The 24,046-nt window shown below is 33.4% G+C and overlaps 1 protein-coding gene and 1 long non-coding RNA gene across 3 annotated transcripts in view; one reads left to right on the plus strand and one right to left on the minus strand.

Annotated features, from left to right (window-relative positions):
• The window catches only part of LOC136036435 (uncharacterized), a 46,460-nt gene that overhangs the window by 17,962 nt on the left and 4,452 nt on the right, over window positions 1-24,046 (plus strand). The window lies entirely within an intron of this gene.
• LOC136036434 (putative mediator of RNA polymerase II transcription subunit 12) lies at window positions 358-24,046 on the minus strand. Of its 2 annotated transcripts, none has more exons than XM_065718669.1 (2): window positions 23,906-24,046; window positions 358-2,717 (listed from the first exon to the last, which is right to left on the minus strand). In XM_065718669.1, exons 1-2 carry the CDS (start codon window positions 23,927-23,929, stop codon window positions 480-482), a joined length of 2,262 nt encoding a protein of 753 aa, XP_065574741.1. In that variant the 5' UTR covers window positions 23,930-24,046; the 3' UTR covers window positions 358-479. The 2 variants fall into 2 exon arrangements, with proteins under 2 accessions (XP_065574741.1, XP_065574742.1); XM_065718670.1 differs by lacking the exon at window positions 23,906-24,046 and adding an exon at window positions 20,585-20,736.

Below are 24,046 nucleotides of genomic sequence, written 5' to 3' on the forward strand. Positions count from 1 at the left end.
AAGGTCAGGGCCTTGAAGATATCCTAAGCTTAAACTTTGCGGCCAAACTCCCATCCCCAAAAAAATCTAAGTGATGTGTTGATAAGCATAATTTGCGGTTCTTGCATTGCAACAGCGTCAGCTTGATCAATTAGTACCCATTAAAGATATTTTTGCAGGTTTCTTTAATCTGGCTTTCAGTTGTTGTTCTTTTATGTAGTTCACCCAGTTTCATTCTAAATACACCTTGTTGATATAGGGGAAATACGCCATCTACATCAAGGTTTTCTCCCTTAAATTATCAAAGAAAATTAAAAGTCCAGAGACGCGGTTTGATTTTTTCGCTCAAGATTAAAAAAAAAATAGTTAATAAATAGGTTTCTTTTTTCTTTGCAAATATTTTTAATTAAAAAGTTAATGGCAGCGATAGATACAAAGCCAATATTTGGCTAATTATTAATAAATAAATACGAGAGATACATCTGTTTGAGCATTACACACTAAATTGCCGCTGAGTTTCGCTTAGCCGACCTTTTGGGTGTTATTCTTTGACCAAACTCTGGAAAAGAACTAGGAATAAAGTATTTTGAAATGTCACTACTTGGCACTACTTTTGACTCTGTTGCTGCGGTGTGTAAGACTTCTTGCTGCGTATCTGAAACAGTATTATCTATCGTGTTTTCAAAATTAGGTCGCTGCTCTGTAAACTGTTGTTGTGCCTGCGGTAATTGTTGTTGATTGTTGACAAATTGTTGTTGTGGTGCTTGATCAGATCCTTGTAACTGAGAGCTTGGATGCTGTCCTTCTTGAGGGATTTGCTGCTGAACTACGCTTGAAATTTGCTGCTCTTGTTGAAATTGTGGCTCTTGTTGGAACTGTGGAATTTGCTGAAATTGCTGCTCTTGTTGGAATTGTGGCTCTTGTTGAAATTGCTGCTCTTGCTGAAATTGTGGTTCTTGTTGGAATTGCTGAGGTTGTTGAAACTGCTGGTCATACTGAAGTTGTGGCTCTTGTTGAAATTGCTGAGCTTGTTGAAATTGCTGTTGATCAATAAAAAGTTGCTGCTGCAATCCTTCAGCAGCTGCTTCTAACTGACCGTTGGGATATTGTGCTCCTTGAGAAAATTGTTGCTGTGGAATATTTACATTTTGTTGCTGTTGCTGGAATTGGGGCTGTTGTTGAAACGGTTGAGCTTGTTGGAATTGCTGCTCTTGTTGATATTGGGGCTCTTGTTGAAATTGCTGAGCTTGTTGGAATTGCTGCTGACTATTAAAAGGCTGCTGCTGTGATATTTGAGCAGATCCTTGTAACTGGGTGTTTGGATATTCTGCTTCTACTGGTAATTGCTGCTGAACAACATTTGAAAATAACTGTTCTTGTTGATATTGAGGCTGTTGCTGAAATTGCTGGACTTGTTGGAACGGCTGATCTTGTTGAAATTGCTGCTCTGGGACCTGTGTATACTGTAAACCTTGTTGATCCAATTGCTGATCATTAAAAAACTGCTGACCCTGTGTTTCTATAAGCTGTTGCTGTGCAAATTCCTCTTGCTGTGGCAGTTGACTGTATAATTGCTGCTCACCTGCATCAAGAAACTGCTGTGGGGCCTCAAGATATTGAAGCCGCTGTTCCTGGGGTACAACTACTTGCTGTTGCTCTACTGTGCTTTGAAAATTATAAGGAGCTTGTGGTTGCTGAAATTCTTGAACATTTTGTATCTGCTGTTGTACATTTAAAGCGCCCTGTTGGACATCTGCTTGTGGATCGTAGCCCAGAGAGTCTGGAAATCTTGGTTCTGGCTCCGAAGGTTCATATTGCTGACTACCGCCATATTCTGCCGATGGAGCTGTTAGCGTGGGGGCATCATAAGATTGAGCAGAGGGGGTAGCATCATATTGCTGAGGAAACGTAGGCTCGTATGCTTGCTCTTCATTTGGTATGCTTTGATATTGCTGTTGTATAGGTGTTTCATATGACTGCTCTATTGGAGCCTGATAACTCTGACCAGTCTCTATGTTTTGACCTATGGGTTCTGCTCCATATTGCTGATCTCCTTGTGAATTTTCATACGGTTGCTGGATAGGAGCAGATTCGTACTGTTGAGAAACAGGTGATTCGTATACTTGATCATTAGAGTATGACGGTTGGACAGCTTCAAACGGTTGTTGATATGGTACCGATTCTAAATTTTGCTGGAGAGGGATTTCAAAAGGTTGAGATGGTTTAAAAGATCCAGCATCATATCCCTGTGATGGTAGAGGTACATCTTGAATTTGCGCTGTTTGCGCTACTTCATATAGTTGACCTGTAGGAGCGCTTCCGTAAGTCGGATTATTTGGAAGGGATTGAGTCAGAGGTAATGAATGGGGTACTGGTGCTGCTCCGTATGTCTGCTGAGGAGGCTCAGGGGCATAGGAAGGTACTTGGTCAGGTATTGGTGCTATGGGCTGTGGAGGAATAACTGCTACTGGTAAAGCGCCATATGTTGGGTGTCTTGGTATTGGGTGACCCCCAAATGGTGCCCAATAAGGTATAGGAATCTTTGGGATGCGTGGAATCTTCTTCAAAGAGTGTTCTGACATTTTATAGTGCTTCTTATCGTGACCTGCCCAATGAAATGTTTGGCTAGGTCCAGCGTGTTCAACAAGCCATATGGCAGGTTTATGGTAATCATATCCCTTTTTTTTACTCTTTATTGTGGCTGAAACAGCAACAACGATGATTGCCAACAGAATGAACTGCAAAAAAAAAATTAATTACTTCAGGAAAAGATTTGGTACTTTGCGTTCGATGTATGGGGGAAATTCATACAAACACATCACCCTTTTCAAATCCTTTTTTAACAAAACGGAAATAATTATTTAGGTACCATGTTACAGGTGGCAAAGAGACCCTAAGTTGTATAGTTTAGTCACGTGATTTTACATTCACTTTTTGTTCTAAAGAAATGATAGTTTTTGTTAGCCGAGAGGAGGAAGTTGGGTCATAATATTCAGACACATAACAGCTTTCCTATAAGAAAAAATCCTTTTAAAACTATCGGTTCCTCATTAGTAGGACAGCCTCTAGTCTGTCAAGGTAACTAATCTATATCCATGACAGGTAACAGTTGACTTTTGATTTCAAGTGATCAAAAATATGTCTATAAGCTTCAGCCTCTACCTAAGTGACCTATCTGTATTTAATGAGACAGTAGTCATAATGATCATGAACAACAAAGCTTATATTAGCATACAATTTCCCACATTAGTCTAAATTATACCCAAGGACCTCTCCACCACTCTTAATGACCACAGTATTGTAAAACCTTATATTAATACGCGTTTTTCCAACGAAGCCAGCAAAGAGAATTTAAAAAGGGTAAAAAAAAATGCCGTTTCTTGAGGGGTAGGGAACCCCCCCCTGAAATGTTAGTTTGACCCGTAAAAACGTGAGAAAAATGAATATAAACAAAGTTTTGAGGCATTTTTGAAGTTTTTTATACCCCCCCCCCCGAGGAAAATCTAATACAATCAAATTTAATCTAAATTATTAGTTTAAAGTATTACCTAACCTAAATATTAGGTATTCAATCTAAATACAATCAAAGACGACGTTGTTGGTAAAACCACTTTAGCGAGCACATTAACTGGTCATTATGATTGACCTGTTCTGCTTAACTTCACTTAAACTAGGCAAAAAAGACATATTTTAAACAAAAATTATTTAAACAAAATGAGAATTTCGATCAGATTTATTTACAACGGTGATTGGCAATGAATTTGTTTCAACTTCTTTGATGCTCGATTATACCGTATGGCGTACTTTATAGGGTTTATAAAGATGCTAGTAGGATATGAAACTGACCAGACTCATTTCATGCAGTGGCAACACATTTCGAGGGGAAGTGACTCAAACTCCCACCTTCCTCAAGGCCAAATCAATTGACATTGTCCTTAAGGCCAACTTAGCATGCACAAAGGAAATTGAGAGAAATTAAATCTATGAGACTGGTCCAAAATCCCCTCCCCTTAAACAATTTACGAAATAAAAACAAACAGTGTGTTGCACGCTAAATTATTTAGCGTGCATATTATATATTTTAAATTATAATATATATATATATTTATATATATATATATATATATATATATATATATATATATATATATATATATATATATATATATATATAATGTGTATATATATAATTATATATATATATATATATATATATACATATATTGTGCTAAATTATATATTTTTTAACACAATGAAACGGACCTTCTACCTCCAAGAAAGAGGTAATAGGGCGATTGCATATAATATGCAATATGATGTAACTTATAAATGTAACTTAATGAAATACTATAAATAAAAAATACGAAAATTGTAATAATGAATAAATACCAATATAGATACATAAAGAATATAAATGACTAATATACAAACAGAATTCTGTTCTAGAAAAAAATCTAAGGTAGTTTGGAATTAAAAAAAAAAATTAATATAGATATATTTGCGCTATAATTGTTCGTGAGAAGGATGAACGGGTATAGATAATCATATTCTATATTCTGGAAGAGCAACAGCTGATTTTACAAAATACAGCTATTCCAGTGATGCCTCTCTATGAGATTTTTGTTCAGTCAATTGTTTTGACTTTTCTTCCTACTTATCTATATTTTAATATTGATTTACTCTTTCAATTAATTCTAGTTTTTTCTTCATCAGAACTTATCAAACTGCAGAAACCCCAATACCTTCTAATCTGGAGTCACAACTGAATAGTGATTTGGCAGGATTTAAAAATTATTGACAGGAATTAATCAGAATAACGGTATGGCCTTAAAACTAAAAGCCAGCCCATGTCTTTCAAGGACAAGTATAAGGGTATCTATATCTCTCCGTATATGAGGATCTTATTTTTGTCCAATGCTTGGAAATGAGGAGCATAGTTTAATTTAATTTTTTGAGATTGGGAGGGATTAAATGGATTAAAAGAGGAAATTTCCCGGTTTAGTCTAAATTGGAGCAATGGGTTTATCTGACATTAAGTGATAAAAGTTTTGTGAGATTCAAGAAGTTGGGAAGGTTGATGAGTAAAAATATGACACAAGGGGAAAATTTCCTTTATTTTGTTAATTGAATTTGGATCCAAGCGTAGGTTTTAGTTTTAAATTTTACGTCTGTGTGAATTTTCGCTTTAATTAGGGATCACAGGGGCTTTAAGAGTCAATAGGTATCATAGTCTGTAGAGGTGCCTACAGTCCTCCACTGAAATCTTCATGAATAAATGCTTTTGTCATTAATGATATCATTAATGTCACAACGTCGTTGTGAATTTTCGTTTTAAGTAGGCCTCACAGAGGCTTTATGAGTTAATAAACATCATATCCTGTAAAGGTGTCTACAGCCCTCCTCCAAAATCTTCATCAATAAATGTTTTTGTCATTAATGATGTCATTAATGTCCCAACGTCACTGTGAATTTTCGTTTTAAGTACGTCTTACAGATGCTTTAAAAATTAATAAGCATCCTATCCTTTACAGGTGTCTATAGCCCTCCTCTAAAATCTTCATGAATAATTGTTTTAGTTATTAATGATGTCATTAACGTCACAACGTCGGTGGGAATTTTCATTTCAAGTAGGCCTCAAAGGGGCTTTAAGAGTTAATAAGCCTCATATCATGTAAAGGTGTCTAAAACCCTCCTCTAATATCTTCATGAATAAATGCTCAAACGTTAAAGTAAGACGATTAATATGTATGTTGGAAAATACTGTTAATCAGTATTTTGATTGAAAATAGAAACTAAGAAAAACTAATTACAATCACTCTTCCCAGACTTTGAAAATATGTTTTCATCTCCGGGGATGTAGTATGGGTTATATCGATAATTTTGAATACTTTGGATCTTAGTCAGTTTGAATTTAATCTGACATTTTCTGAAGGCACTAAGACTCATTTTCCCTTAAAACTATTTTATTTATTGTTTGTAAAATAAGTAGAGCTAGATTATTTCGAAAAAGACTTGGTTAAGAAGTATAGACAAAATAATAGTTTCCCTTCTTAAAAAAAGAATTAAAAATAAATCTACCTTTTAGGTAAGTAACAAGAAGTTAGATAATAACTAACTTTTTCGGTTAAAATATACCTTTTTTGCTCCATTGTCAAACGTTGGATTTTCCCAAATTCAAGGCAAACGATTTTTTTTTTTTTTTTTTTTTTTTTTTTAGTATTCTTGATTTTGGTTTGAATAATCAACTTAATTATTTTCATAGGCCTTTCTAGATGGTGTTGATTGTATTGGTTTCATTAACAGAGACAAATTTGGGTTGCCCTTCCTGTTAATTTGTCGTATCCTTTGAAGCTATGAATTGTTGGTTTTGTACCAATGTTTTTTTTATTATTATTATTTGAAAAAATAGTAATTCTGCAAAGAAACATATACACCTTGTTTTCACGTTCCTGTGAAATCACAAATTTCTCAGACAAGCCCTTTTGTTTCGAGTGCAAAGCGAATCATAAACTTTCAGTATCAGTAAAACCACCTGAATATATCAGTTTATATTTCCTTGCAAATCAGAAAATAAATGACGCAAGAAATTTTAAAGGTGATATTAAGTGGTTTACACACCACTGCTCTTAAGAACCAAGGCCTTTTTTAAAGACAACTTCTTCAAAATGCTGAAAAGTATTACTAGAATGCAAGTATCATAAAAAACGTTTAGTTAACCCCTCCCTAAAAAAGGAAGAAAATGATGGGTCCGAGGAAATTTTTATAAATTTGGATATGAGACTATATTTTTAGCCACTTTTAACCGGCTGTTAGCCTATCCAAAGTCCTCCAAATTCAATCCCCCAAAGTCTCCGGGGGAGGAGCTGCAAGTTATGAACTTTGCACATTGTTTACATATAGTCTAGTATTGGTTATTAGGAAGTATACAGAAGTTTTCAGGGGGGATTTCTGGTGGGGGGGGGGATGTTTAAGTGGGAAGATCTTTCCACAGAGGAATTTTTTATGGGGGAAGGGAATTTCCATGAAAGGGGTGCTGGAATTCCCAGCATTATTTAAAAAACTATCAGAAATTAAATTTAAAACAAAGTTTTTTAAACTGAAAGTAGGGAGTAACATTAAAACTTAAAACAAACAGAAATTATTACGTATATGGGAGTTCATCCCCTCGTCAATGCCTCGCTCTTGGCGCTAAAGTATTTTTAGTAATTTAAAAAGAGCTATTTATTCTAATTAAACGGCCTTTGTAATTCAAGTGTCATTCTTAAAGAATTGGAACAAAATTCGAACTTTAGCGTAAAAAGCGAGGTATTGACGAGGGGTTGAATCCTATCATATTATGCATGTGAGGAATTTCGCCCCCTCCTCAACACCTTTCTCTCTTTGCTAAAGTTCGAATTCCTTTTAAATAATGGTCGATATAAGCAATAATTTGGTTGTGCTGTTTTCCAACCAATCTTAGCATGTAATTTTACCCTAAGAAGCTTAATAACTAAGATTCATTTGTGATAATAAACCAAATTTATTGTATGTCTTCGGCTTGTGGTTTTTATCGAATATAAGAAAAACAAGTTTTTTCCAACTGGAAGTAAGGAATAGCCCAAAGACTTAAGCGAACATAAATTGTTAGGTATATCTTTTAAAGATCTTTTCTATCACTCATTTCAGTCATCTAAGAATTGCCTGTGACTTTCATTTTAATAAAATAGTTTCCACCTCTTTGGCAGTTTTGTTACTATGCTTTACAAAATTAGTTCCACAAATATCGCTAATTTAAGTTACATGGGAGAATCTTTCCATGGAGAAACGTCTCGTGGTGGAATAAAATTTTCAATGGAGGGGGAGTTGGATTTTCCGACATTATTTAAAATAAGATCAGCAATTAAATAAATAAACAAGTTTTTTCAACTGAAAGGAAGAAGTAATATTAAAGCTTAAAACGAAGAGAAAATATTACGTATATGAGATGGGTTGCCTCTCCTCTGTAGCTCGTTCTTACGCAAAATTTCTTTTTTAATTATTAAAAAAGTTATTATTCTAATTAAACAGCTTTTGTGATTCAAGAGTCATTCTTAACAACTGGAACAAAAATCAAACTTAGATTATTGTAAGGTTGTTATTAGATTAAAAAAGTAGAATTAATATGTAAATTTCGTTTAATTTATTCATGTTCGGTGAGCAAAATTCAAAACCTGCATTAATTCAAAAACGTTCAGAAATTAAATAAAAAAATATTTTTTGTTTTAACTGGAAGTAAGGAGCGACATTAAAACTTAAAACGAACAGGAGTTATCCGTATAGAAAAGGGGCTGTCCCCTACTCCAAACCCTGCTCTTTACGCTAAAGTTTTTTATTGTTTTATAAGGTAGAGCTGTGAGAAAGAGTCAAACTTTAGCGTAAAGAGCGGGGCGTTGAGGAGGGGACAGCCCCTTTCATATACGAAGTGATTCCTATTCGTTTCAAGTTTTAATGTCACTCTTTACTTTAATTTAAAAAACTTTTTTTTGTTTAATTCGGTACAAGGACACACAATGTTTAACAACAAGCATTAAATCGATAGTTTTAATCTTATCTTCTGTATCTCATTTTGGTTTTAAGGTAATTTGGGGCTTTAGTTTTTTCCAGATTGCATAAAAAATTCCGTTTCTAAAACGTGAAAACAGTTGAAATGTTTAGCTTTTTATTTAAAATTGTTTACATTTTGTCTTGACAGAGTAGATAAAGGCTTTTTTACACACACAATTATTACCCACTAATAAGCAAAAATACAAAATGTGTTTTCCAGTTATTTGAAAGGCAAAATGTTCAGGAAAGAAATTCCGCGAGACGGGGGAAAAATGCAAAGAAGTGCGTAGCCTGCCCCAAAACTTTCTGTTTCAAGTTATTGCGTTGCGCTTTGTTTGAAATAGAATCACAAAAGCTTTTTGAATATAAGTTATAGGAAGCTTTGAGTCAGCCCATGACCTGACTTATTGTTAAACATGTGCTTCTCAAAATGGGTCGAGGTTCAAACCACAAAGGCCTCCAATATAAAAAATCTAGCGCATAAAACTATTCATCAGTAACAATCGAAAACACTACACCTATAATTAAGTTTTTTTTTTGCAAAGTCAAAAATTGAGGACTGAGATATAAGTTCTATGAAAAAAAAACATAAGAGGATACACCCTCCCCTCCTCCTTTCAAATATGAGCGAAAGGTGGGCACGTTGTGAAATTAAATTGAAAGGTGGGCACCTTCTTTAAATTAAAGGACCTCAGTACTTCAACTTGTAATATTAGAAGCACAAAATCGATCCGTATCTAGAGTCTTGAACATTATTACCATGGCTCGACTACCCAAACAAATTTGAGGTGCACGCCACCATTGTTTAATGCTTCCAGTACATGGGAAGGGGGTGCAGCCGATTTCATTTATCGGACCAAAAATCAATATTGAATATAGTAACGTAAATGTCGATAATAAAAACGGTATGTGAAAGTTTCAGTTTATTTTCAGCCTTTTCAACCATCTACTAGTGAGCATCCAACAGATTAATTCCAATATCCCAAAAGTTCTCGTTAATATCTAGAGTAAATTTGAAGTTTTAGGGGGCAGCTGCCTCCCTCCTGCCCCCTTCCTTATGCCCATAGATTTCACATGCAACTATTGGTCAATATTAACTGAAACCCAATGTGTATTTTTCAATTTTTTGCTGTCTTGCAGAATTTAAAAGGCGTTCAAAATCCTCTTTTTTTCTCTTTTTACATTTTATTTTTAAGGCTTGTTAGTTTTTGAAATTAAAAATTTTATCAAGCATAAGCCTAAAATTACAGTTACTTTATATATCTTTTCTGCCGTAATAATAGGCGTACCTGACAAATTTTGTGAGAGAGAGAAAACAGGACTATCGAACCTGTTAAACTTAAGTTGAATTACAAAAACCTTAAATTGCGACAATTAACATTTTTATGTGTCACTTTTGATGAAATATAAAGTCTGTTTGGAAAGCAGTAAATTTCACTTGGTCTTATTAGTGATTAGCAAATGACACCATATGGTGATGAAAGCACTTCTAAACGAATTGCTATAATTTGTATTATTTTGTCTTCACCTTCTTTTCTCATGATTATGTTAATAACTTTGACGGAGGTATAGGTGTTAGAGATAGTTATGACAGAGACCATAACAGTAGGGTTTACAAAGGGGATTGCAGAGGAAGAGTCGAATATTCTGAAGGTCTGATTGCCCGACTGGATAACAGATATGGCTAATCATTACGCGAAAAAAAAACAATTTTCTTTTTTACGCGTTGATGAAATTGAAACTTAAGCTAAGGCAAATTTCTAACAGAGTACTTCAGGAAGATTTCTTTTTCTAATACAATGAAACGAAATAAGAAATTAGTATTATTAATTAAACAAGTGAAGGTTTATAATTCTGATCTTTCAATTATCATTGACATATTTGTTGTAAACAACGGTTGTACCATGGGTGTGTAACGGGTCCCATTTAACAACGTGTGTACCTGACGTTTTTGACGTCTTTCAAAAGAATGAAATCAATAATTCTTAATTGAGTTCAGGACTTGCATTCGTGATAGCACTTGTAGGCGAGGGGGTAGCTTTTTATTTTGCTGCAACAAACTTCTAGTTTATGCAGCCAGTTTTGCAGCGTCTTGTCAATGCAGTACATTTACTGGCTTGCAGTAGATTTCTTATCAAGCAACATCTATTCAGTTTTTCCAGACGTCGTTTTGTAAATGGGTTCCAATATGTTTAATAATATACATTAAATTTTATAGCAAAAAACAGCCAATCAGTTTTGCCACATGTTGTTATGTGAATGCAGCACATTTACGGACTTCGATTACATTTGCTAACAAGCAACAGCTATTTTGTTTTGCCAGACTTGTGTTGTGAATATTGTACGTTTACTAAATCGCAGAACATTTGCTAATGAGTAACAGTTTTACCTGACGTCATTATGCGCATGTAGCACGCTTGTTGAATTTCAGTACATTTACGAACAAGAAACAGCTATTCAGAGTTACCACACGTGATGTTGTGAATGCAGTATATTTACGGATTTTGATTACATTTGCTAACGAGCAACAGATATTCAGTTCTACCTGACATCATTATGCGAATGCAGCACGCTTGTTGAATTTCAGTACATTTACGAACAAGCAACATCTATTCAGAGTTGCCACACGTGATGTTGTGAATGCAGTATATTTACTAACTTGCAGTACTTTTCCTAACAAGAAACAGCTATACAGTTCTCCCAGACGTCGTGTTGTAGATGGATCTCAGTAGATTTACTAGCATGCAGTACATTTACTAATAACCAACAGCCATTTGGTTTTGCCACATGTCGTTATGTGATTGCAGCACATCGACAGTCTTACAGTACATTTGCTGTCAAGCTACAGCTATTCAGCTTTGCCCGGACGTTGTATTGCAAATGCAGTACATGTACTAACTCACAGCACATTTGTTAACAAGCAAAAGCTATTCAGTTCTGCCTGATGTCGTTAGGTGAAATGTAGTACATTTACTGAATTGCAGTACATTTGCGAACAAGCAACAGCTATTCCGCTTTGCCATACGTCGTGCTGTGAATGCACTATTTTTACTTTCTTCCACTACATTTCCTAGCAAGCAGCAACTATTAAGTTTTGCCAGATGTCTGATTGTAAATGGGTGCTTCGCTTATTCCCCCGTGAAAAATCTCCCCTCTTGTGAAAACACCCTCCCATCCCACCCTCCCCCTTCACGAGAAGGAAATAATCAATCAAATGAGTTTAATAGTTTTTAATAGCATTTTCATCATCAAAAACAAAGAAAACGTCTCGCTACGCTTTCGTTCTCTTTCCATTTTGAGCCGCAGAGCTCAATCAAACAGTTCGAGGTAACGAACTGTAGTAAGGAGCGACCCGGCTCAATCGTAACCGAAACTCTAAAAAATGGAATTTTGATACCAATAGTTACATCAAAAGAATTGCATTTTAATGCTGATTTTAAATATATAATTTAAGTAAAATGGAGCTAAATGGTCAAAACATAAAATCATAAGATAGGAAGTTTTATTTAAAATATAAAAGGTATGATGAAAAAATGGAAGTGTCCAAGAATACAGATCAAAGACAAAGCAAAATTATTATTTTTTTAGCATGTTTTATACATGAGGGCAAAGGGTGCTGTAAAAGCTTTAAACATGTAGAAATTATTCTATATATTGGCTGTGAAAAATTTACATTACTTGCGTTTTTTGTTGTCTTTGTTTCAAAGAGGAAATTAAGCAACTGAGCAAGTATTTGCGCCTTTGACAGCACAGAAACAACCGAAAGAGCTATTAGGAATAAGTCTATGATTAGCTCATTAGGAGCTAAAGTAGACTGCCTTTTCTACTTCGTTGGCTGTATATGAAGTAGTTACTATAAATATTGGTTTGATTTTTAGTTTTTTTTCTAGCTTCGATTTATTCTTTTTTTTAATTGTTATGGTTCAAATTGTTTCCCATTCTAACGCTGGTTATAACTTGTTGCGATACAGGCAAAACATCCATTTGCCACTTTTCTTTTGTTTCTACTGACCATACACCCTTTTTTTCAAAATTTACTTCAAAATTTACTTCAGCACGCCAGTTCATCTTCAGATTTTTTACTCGTTAGATATCATACTTTTAAATATGTCAAATCGCTGAAGGTTAAGTTTATTATTTAGGAAGCAGTGGTTCTAGGCCTGTGCAAGGGTGCCAAACCGCCACCTCCTAGCTTTTTCTGACATATGTCGTTATTTTACATTTTTATTCTCCTATGGTATACCTTGGGCACCCCTCCTCCCGATTATGAGGCATAAAGCTGTTACTGTTTGGAAGGCAGTTTTCGGCTCACTTTGCCATTTTTCTAGTTTTAAGAAAAAATTGCGTTCTAAATAAAGAAGGCAATTTTTTCTTCTATGTTTTTCTTCTTTTTCTATGTTTCTTCTCAATGTTTTCTATCTTAGAAGGCAAAATTGGCAATTTAAATATCGGTCATTGGCAGATTTTTTTTTCTTAGCAATTTGATAAATTGTAAATTGTAACTGGTAAATTGTAATTTTAACTATAAATTGGTAATTGGTAAATTTGATTACCAGAACTGACAACTGGTAATTTCAGAAGACAAAATTGGCAAAATCTCCATAAATTAATTTTATTTTTCTTCATTATACTAATTCATAGAATCTTTAAAAATAATCGAAAACATTAAAAAAAAAATAAAAAAATCAAATATTTTCCACTTTCAGTTCAAGGGAAGTATTCTCGCCTTCCTTTAATATTTTTTTTTTACTCTAGTTTAGACAAGCTTGCTTAAGCCCCATCGACACTAAAAATAATCACTCTATCTCGTCCATTACAAACATTTTTAGTTTGTATGGATAGACTGTTTCGAATTAAGTTGACAGTCTTGACATAACTTCTAAAACTTGGATAATAGATTCGAATAAACGAAAGCAAACTAAAAGCCGACACCAAATTTCCCAGATATCTTAGTTAAACCATTCAATTTCTTTTACTTTGGTCCTGATTTAGAGATTTTTATCTGTAACGAGAAGTTTTATGTATCATCATTATAACAGCAATAGAAAGTTGTAACATCTTTTCGTAATGACATTCTAGAAGTGGTTTATCACTAATTTCAATAATTCATTTTTCTCCCTAGTGATTTTCCTTTTTTTAAATAATGTGGAGTGATCAAAGCTATTTAGTTTAATTTTCTTTTTTTTAATATTCTATTTTATTCTGTACTTTTAACACCCAAAAGTCCACAGAGGAACGTTTACAATTGTTCCAAATGGTATTTCAATCAGTTTTTTTTCATCTATTCAGATAAAATCATTTGCTGATCTATTCAGCACTTAAACAATGAATTTAAACAATCTAAGCAACTACATCATATACATCCTACAAATCTCTACGGCTGGGAATACATGGCGAAACTATTGAAATAGTTATTTATCCATTTAGTAACATAAGTTTGATCTTGTAATTAAAGAACTATCAGTAATCAAGCGACTAGTATTGATTTAAACTTGGAGAGGTAAGTGTTCCGAATAGCTGGAAACGTGTTTGATAGTGTTGACAAAAATGTACTTTTACAAACAGGAAATTTTGTGTATATCCACATTTAGTGTATTTTTTTTCTGTGGTCTAGTGGATTTTTGAGCTGTTACTTGAAGATTGTTTTCTTCGGCCGTGCATCGGAGGCCTGTAGCAGCGCTACCGAAACTTAAATCTGCACCACCTACCATGGCTCACATACCTTTGAAAAAAGCACTGGATTTTCATGTTAGCCATTTTACCCTGTCATGTTAGTCATCGTTAGTCATTTTGTATATGTCAACTTGGTCCTACTATGTAGCACAAAGACCTGGTCAGTAACCACCATGACTTTGAGGAAGCAGGATGCATTCAAAAGGAAAGGACTCGAAAAGATAGAGAAAAGAATAGAGAAAAGATAGAGAAAAGGACTCGAAAAGAGCTTTGCTGGTACGAAATGACATCAACCTCCTGTTGTGTACGATGCAGATTCCATTCTCACTGCAAGTTGCGCAACGTACACTTTGATGGTGCGGCCACCTTCACCTAATATGAGAAGAAGCCCCTTGTCGCATCGTATATAATTTCAACCCTATGGTCACTGGATGGAAACAACGACGGGGTCACCCAAGAACAAGATAGTCTGATAGTCCACATCATTTCCTAAACAAGGCAAGAATAAGACCTAAAGATGTACCCGCAGGACCAAGACTGGGTTTACTGGAGAAAGATAGGGTCTGCTCTGTCGACGTGGATTTATATTTATTTCAGTATTTTAATGCAATTCATATTTTTATTTTCTTTCAGAATGCAGTAAAATTATTTTGATAAATACTTTAAAATATAGCATGTTGCTAATAGTCATTATGCTTGTATACGATATTTTCTACATTTATAGGTTATGAAATAAACGGTATGTGTTTTTTGCTTTTCAAATACGTTTATTATTTCCTTTATGGGTAAAATTTATTTATTTTAATTTTTTAATTTGTTTAATTTTAAACAGATTCGTATCCAGAAACTTTTATAAAACGGGAAAAGAAACTAGCAAAAACCATAAAAAAGATAAAAGGAAAAAACAGGGAAAATTAACATTAAAAAACTACATTTTTTTTTAACAATATTCACATTTAAACAAAATCTAATATGGTAAAACACCAAAGCACAAACAGTTAAGTGGGCACTAGGTATTACGGGTATACGTGAAATTTTAATAAAAAATACCGTTTCAATTTGCTAGAATTCTATATAAGAAGATGTTTCAAACGCACAACAGCCTATATATGGCAGAAACATTGCTTCGTTGCATTATTGTTTGTGCTTTGGCACTTTACCCTGTTATATTTTGCTTAAATATAAATTCTCCTTTCGTTTATTTATTTTTCTGAATAGTATTTATCGTATTTTTTCATTAGAAGTCTTGTTTGGTCTTAATTTTTTCCATCAATAAAGGCTATTGGACGTGAAGAATCTTATTACTTTTGTGTATTATTTTTCTCACCATCCTATTGAAGATTTTACTCGTTTTTAATATATTTTGTTTAAAGGTAAATGAAATGGTAGTGCGGTCTAAGAAACTTTTAACCACCTACTATTTTAGTTGTTTTTAAGACGTTGTAAAAGTGTATATTTATTTTAAAATATTTTCTAAGCATCACATGCTGCTAATAGTTTTTGTTATTTTGTTTTGTTTTTTTTTTTGTTTGTTTGTTTTGTTTATTTTTTTTTTATTATTTTTATTATTATTTCTGTTATTTTTTATTATTAAATATAAATATTTTTATAATATTTTATTAAATATTTTATTATATATAAGTTTATTTTTATTATTTTTTTGTTTCGTATATAATCTCATATTTTTACACAGATGTGACTGCTGACTGAGAATTTCTGACGAGAAAGCAGGGTTGCAAAACATAATTTAGCTTGCTAATCATAGTGGTTTATGATCCTTCAAAAACCGCACATGCAAGCTGTAAATAAGCTTTGACTTTCAAAATTTGATGAAACAGAAATGTTTAATAAAGCCTGCTGAAATATTTGAAATAAACCTTTATATTAAGCCGTTCCACTGAAAATAGAAAGGAAAATAGTTAACACGAGTTATGCTTAAGACATGGGTAATATGTCTAGAAGGAGAGGCAGAAATACTATACTTTGCATTTTGAAAGGTCTGAAAACACTGCAAAATTGACCAAGCTAAAAATTCGAAAATTCTGAAAAATAATCTTAGAGGCATAAGAGGCATGAGAATCTTAAAAACATGCAATAAACTATCCAAATCCCCATAAAAACCCCTAGACACTCTCTACTTGACAATACGTGACCCTGACGATACTGACGATACGATACGTGACGATACTTGACGATTCATCTTAGCTACCTTAACCCGCCGCAAGGCCTGGAATTTGGTTTCGGTTCTGAGACTTTGCGGAAGCTCTCTATAATAATCCAAACACAAAGAAGTGAGATTTTCCGAAAGCGTCTGCATAACAGGGTTGCCACTCGGCGAGGAAAAAATACTAGATTTTAGTGATTTGTTGGTTGGTTTAGTAATTTTCTTCAACAAGCTAGTAATTTATGTGCTGAGTTAGTAATTTTTCTGTTTTGGTAATATACAAAATCACTAGAAATAGTGATAAATAAACTAGGGTGGCAACCCTGCTCCGTAAAAATCCAAACTGGAATACGAAGGATGCATATTCATTCAGTTTAGCTATTAAGAGAGTAAATAAATCCCTTGAAGACTATTTAACACTTTTTCTAAATTCAGTAATTGTTTCTTTGGCAAATTCCACTTTAAGCCTATAAATGGGCAAGAAACAGCCAATAGTAACTACAAAATCTTAAATTGCGTTTCTGAAAAATCAATTTAAGTAAGAAAAAATCGCCATTTATAGTTGATTTAGGAACGGCAATCATTATTTTCATCAGTTTTAAAAGTAAAAAGCTATTTTAGAAACTAATTTGCAGAAATTTTCAAAAAGAACCTGAAACCCCTCAAAAATATGCCATAGCAAAAAAAAATTACACGACTGTAATCACGATTGTTGAAAAGCCTAAAAAGGTAACTTACATCCCTACCTTGAACAACAAGGAAAATCCCATTTTGCATGGGTGGCACTAATGCATCCCCTTTTTTCTGCTTTTTTTTGCTACAAGAGCACTAAAACATCATAGAGAGTAGTTTAAGGCTGCGTTTGAAAGCTGGTTTTTATATCTAATTAGTTTTAACTAATTTTTTATCTTTTTAACCTTTGGGGCCCCATTAAGGGTTCAAAATTGAATTTGCCCCAGAAGCGATTACTTAATTTAAATAAGCCTTAAAAATACATCAAGTAATGTATTCACTTTCCTCATAGCCAAATTATATGAGCATAGATATATTTACCAGAAGAAGAAGAAGTAAGACTATAAATAAGCGTCTCTATAATAATCCAAACGGAAAGAAGAAGATTATGACTTCAGATGATGTCATTCAAAGATTGGAAAACAGGAGACCACTCAAGCGAAGTGAGGATTTCCAGCGACAGTTAAAGTAATGAACTGACAACTGTAATGAATGATGTGAAGGGAGGGAGGGTTTATAACAAGCCCTTGAAGTTTGCTTTCTGACACACCGCGTTATTTTTGCAAATATACGCTATTACACTTTCCCATTAACTTGTATAGATAATATTTAGTGTTTCAGAGCTGTATTTGAAGTCCAGCCCCCAGGAAATGTCAAAAGTGTTATGGTTTCGAATCCCTATATTGATCATACAATTTGGATGTCTCGGCTTTTTCTTTCTATTTAGGGCTCCTAAAAAAGGTTTGGACACAGATGAAATACCCTATGCAGGGTTACAATTTTATGTCAGGTGGTAACTCTAATCAAAACTTCTAAATGCTTGTAATATTTAGTGGTATTTATATATTTAGCACAACTTAACCAATCATATATATAAGTCTATGTTTTTGGGATGTTTCTCTGTTCACTATCAATCAGTAGGGGCCTATATTTACATGAACATATTTGTGCAGTAGCCGTTTTTATCTCTACACCACAGTTTGACTTTTTCTTTGGATATTATGGTCTTTTCTTTATTCTCGAAGGTTCAAGAATTATTCTGCAACACTTTCACATTTTCAGCTTTAATGCTACATCTAGGACTACTTATCTTAGACCACACTGATTAGTTGTAAATAACAAGAATTTAGCCAGAGAGAAAAACATAACAAAGGTGCAAAATATATAACAATAACTCCACTAAGGCGTCTTCCAGTGTAAGAAAAAGGTTTAAAAGAAATGATCAAACAGAGAAAAGGAAAGTACGGAAAATTGTGATTGACTGAAAAAAGTGACAAAACCTTGGAAAAGACACAGCGAAACTAAAACTAACCCGAATGAGGCGAAATTTAGAGAAACGGAGAATAATATAGCCGAAACTATAGAAAAAAAAAACAAATAAAAAACTATAATAAAAAAAACCTGCCACATGAAAATCAAACTGATAGATGGATTAAATAAAAACAAAGGGAATGCATTCAAACAAACTGAGAATAGTTTTTAAAATAAATTATAATTATAAAGTTAGTAAATAAATTACGAATTAAAATAAATAAATCATCAAATTATCAATAAATAAATTACAGCTTGCTAATAATTAATTTATTAATATTTAACTTATAAATAATTAATAAATATGTAAATTATTAAACAATAAAATAAATGAATTATTTCGAAAGCAATTGCAACAGCTTCATAAGATTAGCTGAACTATTGTTTTTTTTTCTTTTTTTTTTCTTTTTTTCTAAAACGCGCAGCTCCTCCTGCGTAATTGACTGCGATAAGCTTTTTCTCACTAGCAATTAAACCCATTCTATCTAAAGTACGAAATTACTTGAATCGTCAATGTTTGCATTCTTTTTATCAAGCTTACAGCTTCGTGTTATTCTCACAACTTCCCGCAGCTTTCAAGCCAAAAAAAGGAAAGGGCAATAATTTATCAAGGCACTTTTTAATGGCATTTGAGTAGTCCCAGTCCTCCCCCTTGTGGCTACTGAAGGGGGAGCAGTTTCTTAGAATTACTTAGCAGGGAATTCCCTCCTATTTTTTTACCACATAAATATAGTGTATAGCTGTTTTTACATTAGTACAACAAGTCACTTATTCCGGACCACGTTGAAGGCCTTCAGGACCCCGAAGATCAAGCACATTTTAAAAAAGTCGGAATACCTGGCATGGTTACTGAAATTCTCGATTAACATATATAGCTTAAAATTTAGAGCCCTTGTTTCAAAACGTTTCGAATAAGGGGTGAATTTCAGGCCCTCGTTTCATTATTGTCCCTTCTGTTTTATCTTTTCATGGGCTAGGTATTAACATTGCAACCGGTCTACGTTCTTTCAGCCTTGTAGCCTTGTAACGTTGAAAAAGCAAGTGTAACCTTGAATCTATGTATTTTTCGTGATTTTTTTTTCTCTCTTTTTTGATTCCACTGTTTGAAATTATTGTATTAGTTGGTTATAAATGAATTATAATTAGTTTTACATATTCCTTAATTACATTAATTAAACTTAGATATTGATATAAGCTGGGTCAATTCGACGATATACAACATTTGGAAACAGTTTATGAATCCCTTCCAGAAACACGCTTTATTTGCAAGACCGTGAATAGGTCCCAAGTACGACCACCCTAATAAGGCTCTGATGGCCCTAATAAGCTCGAAGGCCCTTTGCCTGCTGTTTGTAATAGCCTATTGGGTGATAAGTTCTTCCAGATTTTGTTTCTTGTTAACCTTTTCTGTTTTTTTACATAATGATTTCATACAATTGAGTCCCTTCACTCCTATTGATCGGATTTACCTTCAGGCTAAATACAATTGTTTGCTAAATAATTACAAAAAGATATAGAAACAAATAAAATCAGCAAACTTTTCAACAGCCCACGGACTAAATCCAAACGTTAGAGTAGGGGGGTTATAATTTATAATGAATATACAATTTATAATGAAAGCAATTTTGAAAATCCTGTAAATAGAAATTTTCTGGAGTAGTACAATTTTGCTATTATAGTGGTTAGCTCAGAAGGGGAAATAAATTAAACTGGTAGCTGAAATGCAAAAAGCAAACAAAAGTACGTATTTTTATTTGTATGTTTTAAAATTTTTCATTTTATAGAACTACAAAGAATTTTGGCATTGTAGTCCATTCACTCAGCTGAGACTTAATCTGACATATTTTAGAATGTCATATACGGGCTATGAATATCTGTTCAAATTTATTATTGTGAATAATAAATCAAAAATATATTTTTCACGAATGTTTGTATTTTGCACTGTTTGTACTGTTATTTTTGTCGTTTTTTTTTAACCTTTCCTCTTTCCAACCTCAAATAATTTTCCATGTAACCTAGCAACTTCAAACTGCCAATCCTCAAAAACTTGAGTTATGCACATAATACGTTTTGGTCTTGATATGTGCTTGCAATTATATATTATATTTGAATGTTTCATTGATCACAATTCTTCCAAATCCCCAATTGATATTATCCTCATACCTGACGAATCATGTTTTATCCAAATTGAAACAGCCTTTCTTAATTCAGAAATTGCTGAAATCAAACTGACATAAAGTTCTAACAAGAATAAAACGAATAACAGAAAATAAAATACTTTATATATCTTATGTGAGAGTATCTACACACTCCCTTTCGCTAGCGCCCTAGAGGGTCTGATTTTTTGGATTCGAGGACGAAATTTGACTTTGACCCTGAGTTTCAAAATCTGATCGTGATGTCGGTGTAGAGAAAATACGATATGAATGAGCTTTAAAACACGCCGGGCTGGTCATTGTACTGATAAACTTTCCCTTTTTATCTAAACCACGTAGTAAAAACAGGAAAAGTGATTTCTTAAATTTTCTGAATTTGGAACATTTGTTTGCAGAAAATAAATAACGTTTGAATATTTCGTCAGTGTTGTCACGATGAACCGTCAAAAAAGTAGAAATAATGCCTTAGTTACGGGCATATTAATTATAATGCCCGTAAGAATTTGAATGATTAAAAGTCTGTTACTACCCCTTTCACGGAAAAAAACCGTTCTCTTTTTCCCATAGTACACATCTGTTTTGGGGGAAGTAATTTTTTTAGTTTTTTTATGGTACCGATCGGTTTTTCATGTGCCGTCATGCAAAAATTTGCAAGAATTTTTTAAAGTCGAAAGAATGTAAACTGTTAAAAGTTCGAGATTTGGTGGCTTTTATTCAGAACCGTCAGTTTTTATCCAATACAAATGATGATTTGCATAAAATTATCCAGAAAGAGAGGGGTATCTGGCAAAAAATACGCTTGGCTTAGAGTCTTGGAGACTTGGCGCTTACAAGTGGATGTCATCTGTGCTCTTTGTCAAAAAATTTCGCACCTATGGTTTGAATATTTTCCCCCTTGTACCGATCGGAAAACTGATCGGTTTTTCCATTCTTCTGAAAAAGGGTCAGTTTAACGTGTTGTTTTTATTATTGTTATTATTATTTTTACATAAAGTAAGATGCGAGACATAACGTAGGACATAACGAACTTAAAATTGAGATTGGAGTCTTCTTTTTATTTGCATAAAAAGATTTAAATTAGTATAAATTAATTAATACTCTTTTCAACAAAAAATGAGTAAAATGGATTTTTTGAGTGGGGAAACATCGTGAAACAGCACTCTCCAATGCATAATAAGAATAAATGACTTCTCGTATTTCAATAAAGCAATTATATGCGTAGGTTCCATAAAAAATAAATTTAATATGGGATCTATTATTTAAAAGAAATTTAATGATGGACATTAAAATATTGAACATCAGAAATGAATTGAAAACTTTGTGACATATATGCACTAAGCTGAATAAATAAATAAAACAAACAAATAATTTATTATGAGCTAAATTAAATAATGAATTTGAAAATAAATTCTTCTTTATTTGTTTACCACTTTACAGACGGAACAAGTTAATATTACTATTTTTTATACCGAATAAAAATTGTTCTTTTATATCAAGATTTATTATGGGATTATTTTATGAATGGTAAGTAAAAAGGCATATTTAGCTTAGAAAAATCTTAGGTCATCCTTGGTTGAAACAGGTACATTGTTGCACAAACACAATCTTGTTTCCGTTTTCTTCCAATTTTTCTGTTTTGTTTCTGCAAGGTCATGCGTCACGTCAAATCAATGACTATGCTAAATTACTGCAGGTGAGCTGTTGATGAACATATTGTCAAAAAAATATTATGGCTTTCTCCTCCATTTCATGTTTTAATTTGTCGTTTGTGTTTTAACCGATAGGAAAAACTTTGGAGTTTTTGTTTCATTTTATGTTAGTGAGGCATTTTGTGTCTGAAAAAAAAACACAGCCTTTATGAGCCTATGCTAGGCAACATAAAGCAAGTCCATAGTTCTCACTGTCTTTTTAGTGTCTATCACTATTAGCATTTTATATACTTATATTTTGCTGAGAACGGTCCATGGACATAGGGCCAAAATATTCATTGAAATTAGAATTTTCACTGTATTGCGAAAAGAATCCCCTATTGTTCTTCGTATTTTTGATGTTTATGATGGAAAGGCAGTGTGGTCTTCGTTGCTATTTACCAGCATGGAAGAAGGAACAGGAGGCCAAAAGAAAACACGGCTCGCAACTGACGAAAAAAAATAAGATTTCCAAATAGGGATAGGTCCTTTTGATAGACAGTGGAACAAATATATACGAAAGTTTAGGATATTTCCATGACATAGTCAATCATAATCATCAATAGATTTACTGATCAGTGTAACTTGATGACGATGATGACTGACTATGTCATCAAAATATCTAGTACTTTTGTATATATTTGTTTCACTTGTTTCACACCAAAAAACAGCGTGGACAGGATAAGTGAACAATAGAAAGTTGACCTAAGGGTCGATACCAACTGGTAAATGCTATATCAAGAGCCAGCATAATTATTTAGAAGAACCTATTAAGCGTTCTAAATTTGTCAAGTTTGCATTGAAAATCATGTTTTATGTCCAAGCTGCATGGCAGATTATTACTTTCTCAACTTATAGTACATAGTGGGGTTACCCATAAAGAATTTCATTATAGACTTCCCCTCGAAAACCTTCTTCTTGGAAAAGTTTGTCGGACTAGAAAGAGCTATGAATACACCTATTTGAGAGCCCAAGCAAGAATTTATTTTATTTTGGAGAGGGGAAAAGATATTAGAACCAAAACGGACAATTTTTGCGAAAAAACATAATAAATAAAGTAAAAAGTCCATACAGGACCAGAATTATATGCCAGTCCTATATATGAGCCATTGCCAATGTCAGACAGTTTTTCGTGTCAAAATGGATGGAAAAACAGTTTCTATTCATAAAAAAACTTAAACTTAAGAACAAATAAACACTTTTAAAGTTCTTTTTGAATTCAGACAATAATTGCTTCCACACCACTGGGGCACAGGATATCAGGCCAATTGGAAACTTGAAAAATAAACAGTCCTAACGTCCCTTCAGAACAGTCTTCCTCCAAGCCCAATGCCAAAGTCCCTTCCATATCCAAAAATAAGAGATCAGCTATCTCCTTGAAAATTTTCACATAAGTAGGTAGAAAAGGGAAAAAAATGGGCCTGTTCCTCATTCTCAAGTTTTGACATTCTTGTGATTTTTCTAAGAATTTTTAAGTTTTCTATTTAATTCGCCTAATTTCATATTTCACTCATGCACTAGCATGCACTAGTCCGTTACTAGCAGTAATCCAAGGGTTGGGAGCAGTTTTTTTTTTGTCTTGGTCGGGCCCAAAACTTACAACCGGCAAAGAGACTTTTAGGAAGTAAGTTAGAGATTACCTTGCAAGTTCCGGTCAAAGTCATCTCCAATTCTCCTTGAGGCTATACTCTTTGTTTATGAAAAGACTACTCAAATCGTTGTTTTCTTTTGCAATGTGCCAATTCGATTGCTTTCTATAAAAGAACAAGTAATATAAGATC

Source organism: Artemia franciscana, chromosome 15 (assembly GCF_032884065.1).
Source record: "Artemia franciscana chromosome 15, ASM3288406v1, whole genome shotgun sequence".
NCBI lineage: Eukaryota > Metazoa > Arthropoda > Branchiopoda > Anostraca > Artemiidae > Artemia > Artemia franciscana.

Coding starts and splice junctions, on each gene's coding strand:
- LOC136036434 (XM_065718669.1), bottom strand. CDS start 23,929: ATGACTTTGACCGGAACTTGCAAG. Junction 2,718..23,905: donor CTTTGACCGGAACTTGCAAG/GTAATCTCTAAC, acceptor TTTTTTTTGCAG/TTCATTCTGTTGGCAATCAT.